General features: G+C 45.8%; 1 protein-coding gene across 2 annotated transcripts in view; it reads left to right on the plus strand.

Annotated features, from left to right (window-relative positions):
* Window positions 1-18,481, plus strand: part of CTNND2 (catenin delta 2) — a 1,099,643-nt gene extending 1,081,162 nt beyond the window's left edge. For both annotated transcript variants that reach the window (XM_005221651.5, XM_002696428.7), the window contains 4 exons: window positions 1,125-1,251; window positions 5,408-5,539; window positions 11,808-11,881; window positions 17,326-18,481. In XM_005221651.5, the coding sequence (XP_005221708.1) occupies window positions 1,125-1,251; window positions 5,408-5,539; window positions 11,808-11,881; window positions 17,326-17,586 (594 nt within the window). In that variant the 3' untranslated portion in view covers window positions 17,587-18,481. The remainder of the gene's footprint in view (window positions 1-1,124; window positions 1,252-5,407; window positions 5,540-11,807; window positions 11,882-17,325) is intronic.
* The last annotated feature ends 791 nt before the right edge of the window (window positions 18,482-19,272 follow it).

Consider the following 19,272-nt stretch of genomic DNA (forward strand, 5'->3'; position numbering starts at 1 on the left):
AAAAGAAATACTGTAACATCTTAACAGGAGTTCTCAGGGGAAGAAGAGAGAATGGAACTGTTGGTTATTTTTATTTTCTTCTTTGTGCTTTCTAAATACAAAATGATCCATGATGTACTTATTTAGTTTTCATAATGAAAAATGGTATATATGCTTTTCCTATAGTAACCAGATGTTGGAAGGTAAATGGAGAATTAATTGATAGGAGAAAGAAATGGCAACCCACTTCAGTTTTCTTGCCTGGAAAATTCTATGGACAGAGGAGCCTGGCAGTCCATGGAGTCGCAAAGTCAGAAACGACTGAGTGACTAAGCACATTTTTAATATGCTCTAATAATTCCTGGGAGCAATTCAGAGAACACAGCAACCTAGGTGTGATTACTCAGCACCAGTCATGCTGAAGGCCTTGAGCTGGTGGGAATGTGGGAATGTGGGCAGAAAAGAGGCTCAAAACAGTGTAAGGGAGATGAACCGAAAGAGACAGTGGTCCTCGGCAGTCTGATCACTAACAGATTGGTCCCAAGAACAAAAGAGTAAAGACTTCGGAAAACTTTAAAGCTGAAAAGAGGGCCAGACAGAGCTGGAGCCAGGTAGGTAAAACGTTGTTTCAGGGTCATTCTGAGCGTCCTATGTGTCTGCGTGCTAAGTCGCTTCAGTCGTGTCCAACTCTTTACGACCCTGTGGACAGTAGCCTGCCAAGCTCCCCAGTCCATGGGATTCTCCAGGCAAGAATGCTTGAGTGGGTTGCCATGCCCTCCTCCAGGGGATCTTCCCAAATCAGGATCAAACCCGTGTCTCTCATGTCTCCTGCATTGGCAGGTGGGTTTTTACCACTCACACCACCTGGGAAGCGCCTCTGAGGATCCTATTTTCATTTAAATACAATCTTCAGGCCAAAGCAGAGTTGCAAAGGGATTGCTTATTCCACACCTGGAAAGGAAAGCCAGCGCTTAGGGTAGGCCCTCCCAGCGTCAGGGTGATAGAGAAGCAGAAATCTGAGATCTGCTCTGACAGACTGGAGAAACGTTTCGCAAATTTGAATGCTCTGAACGCCCAGTGTCAGGAGGTGAGGAATCGCCGTGCCTTCCCCACGTGATGGGCGCGTGCTGTGCTGTCTGTTGCAGGACGGATGGTCACAGTATCACTTCGTAGCCTCATCTTCAACCATCGAGAGGGATCGGCAAAGACCCTACTCCTCGTCCCGCACGCCCTCCATCTCCCCCGTGCGCGTGTCCCCCAACAACCGCTCAGGTAAGAGGGTCCGGGGGCTAGCTATCTGCTTCTCTTGGATCCAAGCCCCTTAGCTGACCCCGCAGACCGGAGGGAGGGCCATCCCGACTGGGACATTTGCTAGAAATGTGAAATGCATCTGTTTTCTTTCTATAGCAGGGGTAACTCTGTGTTCTATATGCACAAACTCAGAACAGACATCTTTCTCATAGAGTTCTACAAATCTCTAAGAGGTGTCATAGGCATGAAATACACATCCTGGACCTGCATTCAGGGAGGAATAAGAATAAATAAAACCACCGAGTGTTTGCAGGTCAGGCTTTTCCATAGACATTTTTCCAACTTCAGGTAGTTTAAGTTGCATTTTATTGATTGTAATTGGGATACAAAGTAGGAGAAAGAGGGTGTGCTCTTCCCTCCTTGAGAATGACATGCATTGGAGAGCTATCGTTCCAGCTTTCATTACTGTTCTATACCTGATTTGGTTTTTATTATTACCTGTAAACCAGCAGATAAGTCATTTGCATATTCATATTACAACCAACCGTGACTTTTAAAACATTCAATTTAATTTTTTCTAATTTTGTTTCATTCTTTTACAAAAAATTTTATTGAAATATAATTGGTATGCAATACTATATGTTACTGGTGTACAATATAGTGATTCACAATTTTTAAACATTATGCTCCATTTATATTATTGTACAATATTAGCTATATTCCCTGCATTGTACAATATATCCTTCTAGCTCATTTTATACAAAATAATTTATACCTTCTAACCCCCTACTTCTAGATTGCCCCTGCCTTTGTCTCATTTTTATTGCTTAACTTGGGAGCTAGCTTTTCTTATCTACTTGTAAAGACACCTTATTTTTAAACCCTTTTTCAATCGCTTATGTAATGCCAAAGATTAAAGAACTCATTGAAGGAAAAATATGAACATATTGCTTAGTATATAAATGGCATAGATTTTATTGTTGGTTTATTCTAGCATGCAATGAATAATTGTACTCACACACGCAGGTATATAAGCCTTTATTTAACAAAAGTTTTTCCTTGCCCTTCACTGCCCTCCTCCTGCCAAAGAAACTATATTCTCTGGAACCACATCTCAAAGGACACAGTACAGAGTGCCCTCGGCAGGGTGTCCCCTCTGCCCGTGAGCACGTTTGTCATGAAACTTTACATCATGCTTTACTATCAGAGCAGTGGGGAAAATCAGAAATGAATGGGGACTATTTGATTGGAATAAATTACCTTCTCCCAGCCCCTTGAAAGCTTTTATTTTTAGTGCTGTGTTATTGCTTGTAACATTTAGCTTCACACTGAACAAGACTTAGGAAACCCCGTGTAATTCAAGAAAGTGCCACTTGCCTCAGAAGCATGGAGGTGGCCTTTTACACATCATACTTTCATAATTCTTAAAAAGATAAGAAGATCAAACCAGTCAATCCTAATTCAGGGAATCAACCGTGAATATTCACTGGAAGGATTGATGCTGAAGCTGACGCTCCAGTCCTTTGGTCACCTGATGCAAAGAGCTAACTCATCAGAAAAGACCCTGATGCTGGGAAAGATTGAGGGCAGGAGGAGAAGGGGATGACAGACAATGAGATGGTAGGTTGGCATCACTGATTCGATGGACATGAGTTTGAGCAAACTCAGGGAGATAGTGATGGACAAGGAAGCCTAGCATACTGCAGTCCATGGGGTCATGAAGAGTCAGACACGACTGAGCAACTGAGCAACAACAAATAGGTAAAGAGCAGTGAGTCTGGGAAGCTCAAGGATGGTATTTCTAAGAGCTCTAATTATGAAGAACCAGTCCGTGTTAGGAAGATGGAATCATATAATAAATTGGAAGGTGCCCAGGAAGAAAAGCACTGCCTTTCAGAATGCCAGCATCCCAAGGATGCAGCCAAAGTCCCGCCTGGTAGTCCCCTGGCATAGCACATCGAAGGCACCCAATAAACACTCATGGGCATGATTTTTCCAGGAGCATCATCCTGGATTACCGGAGACTCGGACCACTGTGTGTGAGGTCTCAGGAGATAATTACACACTTGCATAGTTTCGTAATGCCCACCATCTGTGCAATATTAGATTCTCATTTTAAAAGCTTTGTTCAAGAGGCTCCAAAATATTGTCCCTTCGTGACTGTTGGCAGTGACTCATAAAAGGCCAATCTTTATGCAGTAGACCTGGGAACAGAGGAGCAAGAGCAGGAAGGGACCCTCCCAGGAGAGGAAGATGGAGACAGAAGAGAGAAGAGAGGGCAGGGGTGGAAGGGGTGAGCAAGACACAGTAGCCTGGGTGCTGAGGATGTGCAGAAACTGGACCCAGAGCCCGGTTGAGATATGTGGAACAGTTGCAAGTTTCTTCCCTGGTTTCCCACTGGATTTACACCCAGATATTCTGATCCAATTCACTTGGGGAGAGGAACCAGGTGTAGCATCCATGTATTTTTGAGTATTTCAGGTAATTAATTCTTATGGGTAGCCAGGATTAGAAACCTCTAAGAGTTTCAAGAGCTGAGCAGTAAGCCTTGATTTTATTTGAAGGTCTGAGAGGTGGGTAGGGGGCCTTTCAGAAAAGGATGGGTAAAGGCCCCTTTTGTTAACTTCCCATCACTGGGCTGAGACCTCCACTGAGCCTCTCCCTCTTATTTATTCTGGCTTTATTTCCTGACCTGATGAAGAGCTCCTCAAGTTTAGAAAGTGGGCCGTGACTCATGTTTCTGTCCCCGGTGTCTGGCATGGGGCTTTGAACATAGAAGATACTAAGTTCAGTGAAAGCAATCAAGTGGCTCAGGGAACAAGCAGGCCCAGTGGGCTGGACCTGGGGGACCCTACAAAGGATGTAGAATCAAAAGTGGGAGGGTAAACTGAGGCTTGACTGGGGAGGGGCTTGGACACCAGTGAAAGAAAGAGAGATTTATCCTAAAAGCCAGAGATTCCCTAGCCTTAATAATCACCAAGTGTACTTACTAAATATGGGTTCCTAGGCCCATATACTGAAAATTCAGATTCAGAATTTCAGGGATCTGGTTTTAGGGTCCCCAGGTTCTCAGGTGAGTGTCAAGGTTAAACAAGTTTCTGAAGCACTGCCCTCAGACATGGAAGATGGGGCTGACTCCATGCCTGCACTCTAGTGAGATGCAATTGACTAAGCTTGGGATGCAAGTGGCCTCACTGAGGAGCATGGAGACCAATCCTGAGGTCGGCCTGTAAGATGTGCATATAATGGCTGCCTTAGCATCAGCACACTCACTTAACCTCCACTTCACATTGCTGAGTTGCTCCCACTCCACCTAATCTTTTTAAAAAACAAAACTTCTTTTTGTTTGTTTCCTTTAGTCCAGGTAAATCTTTTCCTCTGTTCTGGGACCAGTTTGTTAAACCCAGGGAGGTCTAATTGCAACCTGTCATTTTAGAAATGAAGACCCAAAGGGTTGACAGGGCTCAGTTTCCAGGTCTGACAGGCAGATAATATCAAGGGTGCAAAGTGTGTGTGCAAGAGTGTTGAGGGCATTTGAAATGGAGCAAGGACACTCATCAGAAGACAGGCGCCCTCCTCATACCGTGCCCCCAGCCAGCTCTGCAGGTTGATGGAGAGGATCTTGGAGGTGGGACTACACTGGCCCCACAGATAGCCTCTGCCTTCCTTTACAGCCATTTCTGCGTCACTTAGAATTTAAGCAAAACTCATCTGATTTAATCAGAGATTCTTCAATATCAGTCATCACTCTTCTGAAACACATCTAGTTTTTTAAAAGGAAGGAAGAAGAAAAGAAAGGAGAGAAAGGGAAAGAAAAGAGAAAAGAAAGAAAAAGAAACCAAGACAGATCTCATTCTTAAAACTGTCCCATACACCTTGAGCAGGTCACAGCCCCACGAGGGTGTCTCTCTTGGGAAGATGCTCCCAGGATATAGTATTTAGTTCCCTGCCTCCAAGTTGCATGGCCCCTTAACTAGAAAGCACTGCGTGACATGGAATAAGGGGAGGCGGAAAGAGAAGAGTCAAAAGAACAAAAATAAAAATCAATGACAGGTCCGTGTACACATACTGACCTGTGCTGAGCCTGGTGCCTTTATGATTTCATGTGTTTGTGTGAGAAGCTGTACGTGCTGTGGGATGACACGCAGAAAGTGACCCTTTCGATTTCTTTATGTAGCAAGTGCCCCAGCTTCACCTCGGGAAATGATCAGCCTCAAAGAAAGGAAGACAGACTATGAGTCCACCGGCAGCAACGCCACTTACCATGGAACTAAAGGAGAGCACACTTCCAGGAAAGACACCATGACAGGTGAGCCCAGCTGTGCGAGTCTGCTCTGAGGAGCTGGTGATGGGACTCGGGGCAGGCCAGAGGGTGGGGGCATCAGACTTCAGCTCAGCAGCTCGGTAGGACGTGAGAGTGCGACAGCCAAGATTCCCAGGGACTGGCAATGGGATGACGCCAGGGGTATAGACATGGAGCATCTTGTTCCTGGAGGAGCTGGGAGAATCCTCGGTCTTTCTTCCCCTGTCCCTTTCCTTCTCACTTTCCCAAATTGTGCTGTTTTTGTTGTCTAGTCACTAAGTCGTGTCTGACTCTTTTGCAACCCCCATGGACTGTATAACCCACCAGGCTCCTCTGTCCATGAGATTTCCCAGGCAGGAATACTGGATTGGGTTCCCATTTCCTTCTCCATTGTCCAGCTCATGATATTCTCTCAAATTAGAGAAGGAGATCACCATAGATTTTTTTCCCAGTTGGCATAACCCAAGATGGTGGTCAAGCTTTGCCCATTAGGAGTGAGGAAGAGAGAGGGGGTGGAGAAAGGAGGGGAGGGGAGATGGGAGGGGAAGGGATGGGAGAGAAGCAACAGAAGAGGAACTCAGGGAAACCCCCAGAACTGCTGTTGAGACATTTTCCCCTCTTGACATGAAACCAACCTCTTAACATGGTGAACTCCCAAGAAGGCTCATGAGAACCACTGACCTCAGTTTCCCTTCAGGAGGCATTGATCTGTCATGCCCTTCATCCTTCACTCCCCCAGTCACACCCATTGGCTCATCAGCTGGGACTCTGCAGAGGCCAAAATTGGTACCATCTACCCTGCCCATCCAAGCCAGCCTGCCTAGTGACCAGCCTTGATCTCAGCCCTCCTCCTATTCTGTAGTTTCCTTGGCTCGGGCTCCATGTCCACGTTCATTGTCTCCGCCAGCCTCCCCGCACACCTACCTCCCACCCCGGGTTTGCCCCTCCTCTGGGAGCAGGACTTGCCATATTGATGTGTGTGCATGTGTTGTGTGTGTGTGTGTGTGTGTGTGTGTGTGGCAGGGGTAGGGGGTGGGTATATGCCTCGAAAGCAGAGCTGCCAGAACCATCGGGATCTCTTCTAACCCAGGATCCCACAACCTTTTCCAAGCAGATGTGGAGATGGGCCCCTCCTGAAAATAGACCATAAGGACTTCAACAGAACAGGCCGGATTAGGGCGTTCATAAAACTGGGGTACCAGGGTGCAGTCCTAAACAGACACTGACCCCCGCCTTATCCGAAGACTCCTAAGAGTTTGAGCTGCTATTCCTTGATATTATTTAGGTGTAGAGCTGCAGGGAAGCAGAACAGACAAATTGGATGATTTATTAACTTGTCTTCTGGATCCAGGGCGTCTAAGATGAATTTTTCTAATGGGAAGTGTATTTACCCCAGAGGCAGTGTTTTTCCTTAGCAACTCTACCCGGCTGCCAAACGAAAAGCATCACAAACAGATGCTTGTGGTCCCCATCCTCAGCTCAGCGCTCTGCCTCCGTGTAACACCAGGGAACACCCCACCCTCATGCCTGAAACATCTCCTGAGTGGGGGAACTGAGCGCACTGCAGAGGACGTGCCTTTTTTTTGGCCATGGCATGTGAGATCTTACCTTTCCCCCTAGAGATTGAACCTCTGCGCCCTGCAGTGGAAGCATGGAGTCTTACCCACTGGGCCACAAGGGAAGTCCAGCGTAGGCTGTACCTTTTGATTCTCATTCCCTGGTTCATTTATCCCCTAAGTGTTGCCCCCTGTGGCAGATGAGCATAAACAAAGGAGCTTGTGAATCCGAATGCTGAGCAGCTGAGAATCTATTCTGTACTGATTACTCCAGAGCAGTGGAGTGAAATTCACCTGAGCCTTCTTTTTTGATTATTGCCCCAGGTAGCCACATCACCATCAGGCAGGGATGAAAAATTGAGACTATAATTATGAGAATAATTGTGAAATCAACTGCTTTGTTGTTATTTAAGTTGACCTTTTCTCTTTAACTCTCTCACCCAGTAGAATCGTTCAAAAGGTTTTTCAATGTGGGTGTGTTTTCGTTGAAATAGTTCCAGTGGTACATGATCATTTCCTGCAGACATCAGAGAATAAGAAATAAAATCTAACATATTTCTAGATGTTTAATCTTCCTAGAAAATGGCAGGAACCTTGAAAACTCCAGTATTGAGATAGATGTCATTTTTCAAACTTATTTAGAGGCTTCAACACTTTTCTCTATACTTAAAAATGCAGTTCAACACTCTACTCAGTCTTGCAGCAGGCCTAGAAGTACAAGAGATCATCACTGAATAATATATTTCTACAAGAAGGTGCCCTTTAAGCCAACAAGTCCTGCATAAAGTTAGTTGTTATCACTATGACGTTGATGGTGACAGTGGGGTGATGATGGTCGTGGTGCTGGTGATGGAGGAGGTGGGGGTATTAAGAGTAAGGGTGTTGGCGATCATGGTGGTGGTGGTGAGATTGGAGGGTGTGTTTGCCCTCTTTTATGGGCTTCCCTGGCAGCTCAGCTGGTAAAGAATCCACCTCCAATGCAGGAGACCCCGGTTCGATTCCTGGGTTGGGAAAATCCCCTGGAGAAGGAATAGGCTACCCACTCCAGTATTCTTGGGCTTCCCTTGTGGCTCAGATGGTAAAGAACCCTCCTACAATGTGGGAGGACCTGGGTTCAATCTCTAGGTTGGGAAGATCCCCTGGAGAAGGGAAAGGCTACCCACTCCAGTATCCTTTCCCTGGGGTCAGCACAACTGAGTCTTTCACTTTCACATGTTGGTATGAACAAGTCCCCAGCCGAGCTGGGCAGGCATCAGCATTCCATGTAGGAATGCAAATGATGAATTGCCAACCTCTGCTCCGCTTCCCTTTAGCAAATACCCATCATTTCAGTGTTTACTTGCAGATCAGACTTCTTAGAACTTCCATATCGAACGCAGTACTTTTTCTTCTTCCCCAGTAAATCTAGGGGGCATTCAAAGTTCAGTGCATTGAAAAAATATCTGAAAACCTCCCATCTTCCTTATTTCTCAGGCATCACAAAACATCCTAGACCGTTCCCCCACTTGCTGTGGGAAAACCATGGGAAGCTTCACCCTCAAAATGCAGCATGTAAAAGCTTTAAAGTGAAAAGCAGTTTCTTGCCTGGGTTATCATCCCCTCTCCTGAGCTCTCAGAAATGCAGATCCATCTGGGTTTTTATTCCAGGCTCCCCCCGCCCCAACCTTCTCTGTATTCATTTTCTGGCTTAGGGGGCGTCTCATTTCTCTCCTGTTTATCTGCCACTGAAGGGCCCTTGGAAAGCCAACGTCAGCTGTTCACTCAGGCATGCAGAACTGTTATAGCTATTTCTCGTGGTCATGATTCCCTGGGAGCATTATGTGTTCAAAAGCACACATCGGAGGAGGGCTGTGTGATCCCAGCAGCTGCACAGCCTGACTTCAGAATTCACCTGCGGATTTTGCCCTCCCACCTGAGCTCCCCAAATACCTTAGCATCCAATGGTCGATCCCGTTTTGTCAACGTCTCTGTTTCTATCATGACTTTAAAGCCATTCTAATCTTCAGTACGTTTATTCAGTTGGAAGTTGGTGGTGGTGGTGGTTTAGTCGCTAAGTCACTCTTGTGACCCCATGGACTGTAGCCTGTCAGGTTCCTCTGTCCATGGGGATTCTCCAGGCAAGAATACTGGAGTGGGTTGCCATTTCCTTCTCCAGGGGATCTTCCTGACCCAGGAATCGAACCCAGGTCTTCTGTATTGCAGGCAGATTCTTTACCAACTGAGCAAAATTGGGGCCTCTACAAAAAAATAAAGGTATTTTCCTACCAGTCTACTCTTTGCTCAGATGCATGAAGGGCAGATCACCCGGGAGAGACATGTGCTTCACATGTCCAGAGAGGCCACAAGTTCAGTGTCAGCTACGCGGTCTCCTTTAAACAGATGAAGTGAGCCAAAAAGCAGGAGAGGAACTTCCAGTAGAACATCTTTAGCTCAGAAGCCACAACAGGGAGAGAGACTGAGGCTATGAGAATGCACATTATGCCCCCCTACAAAAAATGCATTTTATTCTGAGTAACAGGAAAAAAAATTTCACCTTGTCCTTGAAGTGACATTTTCCATCAGCAGATGATAGCTCCAAAGGCAGATTTTTCTAAGGTTTACTCATTCGTTCATTAATTCACTCAGCAAATAAAGCGCTCACTCTGTGAGCATGCCCTGAGCCCAGGCACTGTCCCAGAGGCTGGGGAGACCTAAAAAAGTGGCAGAACAGTTGGAGCTCTGTCCTCAAGGAACTTCTTGTCTCCTAGGTAAAGGGAAGTAATATACAAGGTAAACAATGGGACAAGCTTGTTAACAAGGTAATAGCAAACAGTGTTGGGTGTAATGGAGAAAATAAATGGGGTCATGAGACAGAGGGTGTCAAGTGGGCGGGGTTCCTTTAACTAACAAGGTCAAGGAGGAGTCCTTTGAGCTGAAACCTGAACACCAATAAAGAGAGGTAGTCCAGAGACTGGGGGATGTAAGTTCCAGGAGAAGGCTCAGGAAGACTAACATCTCGGATGCAAAATAAACTTGGATGCTCAGGCCAGGAAGGAGGGCCAGGGTAGCCCCCTGAACCAGGGAAGAAGGATGGGAAATGCTGCAGGAAATCAGGTGGGGTCCAGATCACACGGAGCTTCAGAGACAGTAATGGGAGCTCAGCTTTTACCATAATCACAGAGAGCAGGACACTGCAGTGACATAGTCCAATCTGTCTAACAAGATGATGGCTTAGCTGCTGGGACCAGAGTGGATGGAGGAGCCAATTAGGCAGAGTGGAAGCCGGGCTGCTGAGGAGGATGCTGTAGCAGTGGTCCAGGCAAGGGATGGTGGTTTCCATGGTAATGCAAAGACAGGAGCGATGGGCATTCAACCAGAGTCTCTCAGAGTGGCTTTAAAGTGGGAAATGGGCTGTCAGCTCCCACATTCTAAGCAGAATTTCCCAAGAAGAATTTTATTGCACAGCTATTATGTGCTTTTAGTAATAATCATGGGCGGAGTGATAGATTATGCTGACTTAGTGTCTAGAGTGACTGGTGTCTGTGACAGAAGAGATGATGAGACATCCTATTTCGTGATCCCATAGATACTAGAAGCAAAAGGTAAGTTTTTTCTTGACATCTTAAGTGTTTTATGGGCTTCCCTGGTGCCTCAGAGATAAAGAAGCCACCTGCCAATGCAGGAGAGGTGGGCTCGATGTCTGGGTTGGGAAAATCCCCTGGAGGAGGAAATGACAGGGTTCCCCCGGAGGAGGAAATGTCCATGAAATTTTGTCCATGGACAGGAATACAGGTATTCAGGTTTCAGCTCAAAGGTCTCCTTCTTGACCCTGTGTCTAGTATTGCCTGGAAATTTACATGGACTGAGCAGCCTATAGAATCCATGGGGTCACAAAATAATTGGGCACAACTTAGTGACAAAACACAACAAAAGTGTTTTATAGCCTGCTGACACTTGACAGGCAGTGTTTTCCAGAGCTTTCTTAAACTGGGACCTTTTAGCAGCTATAACAGGGCATCTTTCCCTGGGCCCTTCCTTAGGGCCTGCTGCAGGCGTCTCAAGGGCCCCAGGTGAGGAAGCAGCCAGGTGGGCATCTTGCCCAGGTCTTTAGAAGCTGCTGGCAGCTGGAGGAGACCTTTCCCGCCTTTTGTCTAGACCACAGGCTGGTCACAAGCCAGGATGCGGGGCTTCCGTCTCTGAGTGGAACAGGACTCCAGCGCCGCGGATGTGCGGGGTCAAGGTGGGCGGGACTTCCTGCCTGTCCATCAGACCGCTGAGAAATGAACTGTCTCAGCGATGATCAGGCCCTTCTGTGAGCTCAAATTAGAAATTTCATTCTTGTCATTCTTCAGCTAAAAGCTAAGCGGCCGATCCAGATTCCTGCACGCTTCAGTGCAGGTGACAGGCTTTTATTATCTGCCGGTGTTCACCAAGAAAAAAAAAAAAAAGATCGCAGCACTGGCAAGATGACCATCTGTTTGCTGCGCCTGCCCTGACCCCGTCTCCAAGCTGAATGTTATTACAAGAGGCTGACAGGCTTTGGGGATTTTATATTAGTGCATAACTTCTTCTTTCTTAATATCGGTATGTAAAATGAAGTGTTCAGGGCGAAAGAATTTCTTCCATTCGGAATGGTCCATGTGACACCAAGCGTGGTCAGGGCAAAACCTGGCCTCGATAACCATCATTCCTCCTTTGAAGTCTTGCATTCTTTGCTAATACTTTTGTTTCCCTTTCAGCTCAAACTACTGGAATTTCAACTTTGTATAGGAATTCATATGGTGCGCCCGCTGAAGACATCAAACATAACCAGGTAAAGGAGAGGCAGCAAGTTGGTGTTCATTTCTCCCTTCGTCTCCTGTGAAATAGCTTGGAATCATAAAAGAGAAGTTAGCTTATATTTAACATGCATAAAAGGGCTTGCCAGGTGGCATAGTTGGTAAAGAGTCTGCCTGCCAGTGCAGGAGATGCAAGAGACATGGGTTCGATCCCTGAATCAGGAAGATGCCCTGGAGGAGGAAATCACAACCCACTCCAATATTCTTGCTGGGAAAATTCCATGGACAGAACAGCCTGGCAGGCTATAGTCCATGGGATCACAAAGAATCAGACATGACTGAAAAAAAAAAACAGAAAAAGAAAATAACGTCCCCCACTGCTCTCCACTCATGTGTGACTCCATATCCACGTGGGTGGTGGCAGTCAACAGAACAGCCTCGAATTTGAAAGCAGTCTTTATTTCACTACAACCCCATGCATTATCTGGTAGTAGAAAGCAGATTTTCCTACTGTGATGCAAAACCTGAAAGAAAGCCCCAAATGTACAAGTGTAAGATGCTGGTTACTAGACAGATTGTCTAATTACTAGGCGCGGATTAAGGTGCTCCTGTAACCCAGCCAGTTCTCCTTGGGAAGAAAGCATTCCTTGCACATGACAGTTACCAGTGAAATAGACACGTCAAGTTGAATGTGAACAACTGAATGAAAGGCATTGTGTCGTGCCTCGCTGCACAGGCGCGTGGGAGAACCAGCAGTATCAGCGTCACCTGGGAGCTTGTTGGGAACACAGAAGAGACACCTCTCTGGCCCCGTAACCGTCACGCATTCAGGGTCTTCTGCAGCGGAGTTGCATTTTAGCTAGGTGCCTAGGTGTTTTGCGTGGCTGTTCAAGTTTGAGGAGCCTTGGCTGGTAGACACTTAAGAATCTATCTGTGTTTGTGTGTGTGTGTGTTTTATTTAGCAAATATTTCTTGATGGCTCATTTTCTCTGTGGTTCTGTGGGAATTGTAAAAGCAGGAGGGCACCTCCTCTGCTCCTTTATTGAACGATAACTTCTCACTTGTCCTGCCCCATGGTGGTCATCACAGAAGGACTGATGGTCTTTATAGCTCTTGGCCACTGGCCATCATTGTCAGAGCTGGCTTCTGCTGAAGATCCACACTCTTGCTCTGTGTCAGGAAGGTTGTACCAGAAAGATACACCTGGAAGCTGCTTGCTTGATCACTGTACCCAGATGAAAGGAGACATGGAAGGGAAATGTGCTGTTTTTGAACAGCTGGCACCACCTGAATGATCAAATACAACCAACATACTCCACAGTGAATGCATCTCATCAACCAATGGCCGTACCACTGGGCCAGTGAGCAGATTTGATCCCTTCAACCGCAGATGCCATCAGCCATCCTAGGTGATTCATTCACACAAGCTCTCAGAACTGCAGAACTCAACCCGAGAAGGGGTTGACATGGGCCGTTATGACCAATACAGATGAACTGAAGAAGGTAACTCCCCAAGATAAGAGACTAAAATGAGCTTCTGCTCCAGCCAAAAAGGTCCACCGTCCAGAGAGAACATAGCAACAAAAAGAAATTTGAAACATGTTGTGAAAAGGAAAAATGAAAGAAGCAGCCACAATGGAGGAGGGCTACAAGCCTTGTATGAAACTTTCCTAGAAGACCCCCCAGACGTTGGCCGTGCCTCCCCAGCCACTGAAACCAGCACAGAAAAGTCAGATCGCTTCTTGGTCTCCTCTGTATACCGGCCTCCCTTCTTATGACAGGGTCTGGAGTCAATTCAGTGAGGCTAGCACCCTGAGGTGGGGGTCACCTCAGCTCAAGCAAGACTGTACCCCTCTCTCGGAGAGGATGTGGACCGTGGAGTCAGCCAGGCGTGCATTCAAATCCCAGCCCTGCCCCACCCCGAGCCGTGGCATCCTGAACACGCTTCTCAGCCTCTCTGACCTTCAGTTTCTTCACCTATAAAGTAGGGATTGGATGAAAGGATGGATGGGAAGAAAGGAGAGGAAGGAAAAGAGTAAAAAGGAAATGGAGGAAGGAAGGAAAGGAGGAAGTGAAGGAGGGAGGAAGAGAGGGAGAGACTGAGGGGAGAAGGGTTGAGGGAGAGAAGGAGGGAGATTAGACAGATGAAGAGGTGGGTGATAGATGGCCACATGGGCTTCCAGGTGGTGCTAGTGGCGAAGAACCACTTGCCAGCGCAGGAGACCCAGGAGACTTGAGTTCAGTCCCTGGGTGGGGAAGATCCCCTGGAGGAGGGCATGGCAACCCACTCCAGTATTCTTGCCTGAGACTCCCATGGACACAGGAGCCTGGCAGGCTACAGTCCACAGCATCACAAAGAGTCAGACACAACTGAAGCAACTTCATACACACACACACACACACATACACACACATGGATAAACAGAAGGATGGATAGATATAGACAGACATAAACATGCGATATGTATCTGTAATAGTACATACATAAATATGTGTATGTATATATATATACAAGGTTAAATAAAGACAAATTTGTTTAATGTTGAATATAGTGCCCACTGAAGTAGAAACAGTAAGTCTTAGTTCTCTCCCCATGTACTTTTTCCAAACCTCCCAAATCTAACCCTGTGCGTGCTCCACACTTGGATAGCAACACTGCGTCAGAGTGGAAAAGTTCCACATGGCACCAGCTTTTCAAAGACCAGCAAAGGGCACCTTAGCCTAGCCCATGATCGGGAGCAGCTGGCCTCAGCAGCGTTTAATTGCAGATCTTGAAGTCCCCCTTCGTGCCCAGGCTCTCAGGCTGACACACGTCTGAGCTCTGTGGACTGTCACAGATGGGCAGGAACCTCATTCTTTCAGCTACCATGAACTGGAAGTGTGAGCCCTTCTGCATGGCAGCTGTGATGAAGTTCACCTCTCTGAAGAGCAGTTCTGCGACTCATTCGTGTAAATCAATTACATATGAAAGAGGGAGTTTTGCTTACTTAAGAGAAGAATTATGGGCAGGTCATTAGAAGCATTCATTCACACACAACGTACTAATTACAAATCATTATCTATTAACGAAGACCAATGTCTAGAGGATGTTTCCATGCTGAGCCTTAGTTAAATTAGCAGGGAATTACCAGGGCCACTCCAAAGTGATCAAAGTGTTCTTCTTCAGGCAGGTTCCATCATTCCCACCAGACCTTCCCACACACACACACACACACACACACACACACACACACACACACACGCATCATTCCCTGTGGGTTTTGTGGATGCCCCTATGCAGCAACCCTGAGTACGGTTCTTGCCCCATGCCTTGAGGGTATCCTCATTGTTGGAGCTTAGGAAAGGACCCCAGAGCCACAGGAAGCCAGGGCTCCACCTGAAAGTGCTAATTACTAGTAGCCTATGATCTCTCTGTTTTACTGTCCTTTAAGCCAGGGGGGAGGGAGAGAACCAATTCCAGACTTCTCTGCTCTCAAAGCTCCTGTGATCCCTTTAGCCCCTCAAGGCCCCCTTGATCAGACAACAACCTGCAGCGGACAAGACTGGAAATAGGGAGCACTGAGTGGGGCTGGAGGACATTGGTCAATTCTGAAGACCCCTGTCCCCCCAACCAAAGGCTTCATAATCCCATGTTATTCTCGAGCCCCATCAATTTTTTAAATTTATTTTTAATTGAAGGATAATTGCTTTACAAGATTGTGTGGATTCCTGTCACATAAATTCTTAAGTGAACCAAGTTAGGAAACATTTTGATCCTTCAGAGTGTAGACCAGGGATCTCATGTCCGATGATCTGAGGTGGAGCTTATGTAATAATAATAGAAAAAAGTGCACAATAAATATAAAGCATTTGAATCATCCTGAAAGCATCCTCCCCACTACATCTGTCTGTGGAAAAATTGTCTTCCATTAAATGGGTCCCTGATGCCACAAAGTTGGGGACTGCTGGTGTAAACTGTTTTGAATGGATTCCTTCTAAGGCTGTGGTACATCACTTGGGCAGGTGTAATGGGATGGCCCTTTTAGCAAGAAGCTTCCATCCTCCAGAGAAGTACTGACCACAGCCCTCCGAGCTGGCAGGAAGATGCCCAAGTGACCCTGAGACCTTGTACATCTTCACTTTCTCTTCATCTGGGATTACAGCACTGAGGTGTGATGGAGAAAAATGCAGGGAAGATGAACAGAAACTATTTGTGTTCTGTGGAATCTAGGGTATACATCTTTAATTTAGAAAAGGTTAAGAGAGTCCCGGGGGCAGCAAAGAGATCAAAACAGTCAACCCTAAAGGAAATCAACCCTGAATCTTCTTTGGAAGGACTGATGCTGAAGCTGAAGCTCCAATACTTTGGCCACCTGATGCGAAGAGTCAACTCACTGGGGAAGACTCTGATGCTGGGAAACATTGAGGGCAGGAGAAGGAGGTGACAGAGGATGAGATGGTTGGATGGCATCACTGACTCAATGGACATGAGTTTGAGCACCCTCTGGGAGTTGGTGTTGGACAGAGAAGCCTGGTGTGGTGCAGTCCATGGAGTCGCAAAGAGGCAGGCACAACTGACTTAATGACTGAACAACAGGTGGTAAAATGATTCAACTGTCTTGGAAGTTTGGGCTGCGTCTCAAAAACTTAAACATAGAATTGCCATCAGATCCAATAATTCTACTTCTTGGTACATTTTTTGCTGTTGATATTATGTGGTCAGCAAGTTGTGTCCAACTCTTTTACATTACCCCGCCAGAAATTGAAAACAGGGAGCCAAACAAATCCTAGTGCTTCCGTGTTAATAGCAGCATTATTCAAAAAGTAGAAATCATGATTGTCATCTATGGATGAATACATGAACAAACACAGAATCTGCATACAATATTATTGAGTCTTAAAGAGCAAGAAAGTTCTGTCACTTGCAGCAACATGGATTAACCTTGAGGACATTATATTAACGATAACTTTGAGGAGGTTAAGTGAAAGAAGCCAAACACAAAAGGACAACTACTGTATTATTCCAATTATATGGGGTATGTAGACTAGTCAAATTCACAGAGATGGAAAGTATCAATAGAATGGTGATTGCCATGAGCTAAGAAAAGGGGAGATGGGGACTTAAGCTGAATGGATATAAGTTTTTGTTTGCAGTGATGAAAAAGTTCTGAAAACATTTGGTATTGACGGTGGCCCAGGCAACTTAAGTACTTAATGCCACCGAGTTATACACAACATGATGAACATGGTGACTTTTATGTTGTGTATACTTTGCCAGAATAGTAGTTTTATAAAAAGGTTATTTGGAATGACAGCATGTGGACTCAGGAGCCAACTGTGAAACAGAAAGTCAGTCAGGGAAGTGCAGTCCTGGCATCTGACCACCTGGAGGACGCTCAGAGCCTTGACTTTGAGGGAGGGTCAAGGGCGTCGGCTGTGGGGGTCAAGGGCGGGTCAAGGGCAAACGCGCTAACCCAGGTGGTTCTCCTTTCCTGGGCAGGTTTCAGCACAGCCAGCCCCACAGGAGCCCAGCAGAAAAGACTACGAGACCTACCAGCCGTTTCCGAATTCCACGAGAAACTACGACGAGTCCTTCTTCGAGGACCAGGTCCACCACCGCCCTCCCGCCAGCGAGTACGCCATGCACCTGGGGCTCAAGTCCACCGGCAACTACGTCGACTTCTACTCGGCCGCCCGACCCTACAGCGAACTGAACTATGAAACGAGCCACTACCCGGCCTCCCCCGACTCCTGGGTGTGAGGCGGGCACCCCGGGAACCGTGCATGTGCATGCAGACCACAGACATTGCTATTTTTTTTCCCCCCTGCAAATTTAGTTTGTTAAAGCCTGTTCCATAGGAAGGCTGGGATACCCAGGAAGGAAACATTTAAGAGCTATTTTAGAAAGCTCCATGAACGTTCACTTGAAAGTCAGTAGAAAGTGATCCTCAATCTGACATCGGGCTACACCTTTCTAGTTCGGGCTGTAGAGTCTTAAAAAGTGCTTTCCACGGGATGTGGCCGAAGGCAGCACGGGAGGCGGTCGGGGTGACGGGGCACGAAGGTTATAAGCACAGAGGCGGTGACATAGTTCACACACTTTAGAGGGACGGCTTGTCACGCTTTGTTTACTCTCTCCATCCGTTGTGATTCTAGGCTTCAAGTTGCATTGGGGTTCCTCTGTACAGCAAGACGTTTCTTGCCTTTTGTTAATGCATTGTTGTAAAGTATTCGATGTACATTACAGATTAAAGAAGACAAGAGCATTGTGTATATTACACCAATGCCTCGGCGACTCCTCATCAATGGTTCTAAATATTGCTTCAATTTCAAACTTTTGAAAGATGTATGGATTTCCAGCTTTTCTTTTTTCTTCCTCCCAGTAAAGTTTTAACAGGGAAAAAAAAATGGGGAAAAAAAAGGAATATTTAGCAGTATTGTTCGTTCTGATATGTGAATTTGTTTGTGGCAACTAAACAAGGCATTCAGCAGTTTCTGACAATTAACATCCATCATTCCACACTCCTTGTCAACAAAGTGCTTTTTCACTGCCTAAAATTTTAGATGTAGATATTTGAAATAGATTTTTTCATTTATACCAGTTTTCTTTATGATGATACAGTGTTAAAAGAAAATAAATTACAATTGATCTGTCATCCATATTTGCTAAGAATGTCTATTTCCAAGGACCTATCTGACAAAAATACACATTCTTGCTTGTGTGTCTGCGTGTGTGGGTGTGTGTCCACGTATGTACAAAAATGACCCGTGTGAGATTTTATTTTGATAGAAGCAATTTCATTTGCTATTCATCTTGTACAAACTTTGTTTTTGCTTTTTAGTATAAATGTACATCAGTTTGTTCCTTTTGTACTCTATCTCTCTGACCATCTAGTGACTCAGGATATTAAGCCAGTGGAAGTAAAGTTATAGGATTTTCACATATTCACACGTTCTTGGATACCAAGCCTTTCTACGTGCCCATTTCCTTTCATGTTTAATGCCCTCAGAACATGATAAAACCATGGCCAACTCAATAATTTCACTTTGGGGCCAATTACTTGAAATATCCACGGAAAATGTAAACTGCTCGCCTTATTTCCCCCTGAAACTTTTTTGTTCGTGTGGCAGGGAGCAGTAGACAATTACGGATTTAGATGATTAAAAGCAAACTTGAAGCTAATGGTAGAATATGGTTAACAGAGCTAAGAAGTTAAGGCTAACCATTCAAAAGGACACGGGCTGGGGGTAACTTAGCTTTGCTCTTTAGATGCAAGTGACTGAGGCCAATAGGTGCCTAGTAAATGTTAACTGTTCTTGAAAAAATAAAACATTAAATAACAAAAGAAATTGGCTGCCATCTTCCTTTAAAACTTTCTCCCCTTCGCTTCTACATAGTTTAATTCAACTCAGAGTCTAAAATTCACGGTTCTTTCTCCAAATTTAA

This window comes from Bos taurus, chromosome 20 (genome assembly GCF_002263795.3).
Source record: "Bos taurus isolate L1 Dominette 01449 registration number 42190680 breed Hereford chromosome 20, ARS-UCD2.0, whole genome shotgun sequence".
NCBI classification, from domain to species: Eukaryota; Metazoa; Chordata; class Mammalia; order Artiodactyla; family Bovidae; genus Bos; species Bos taurus.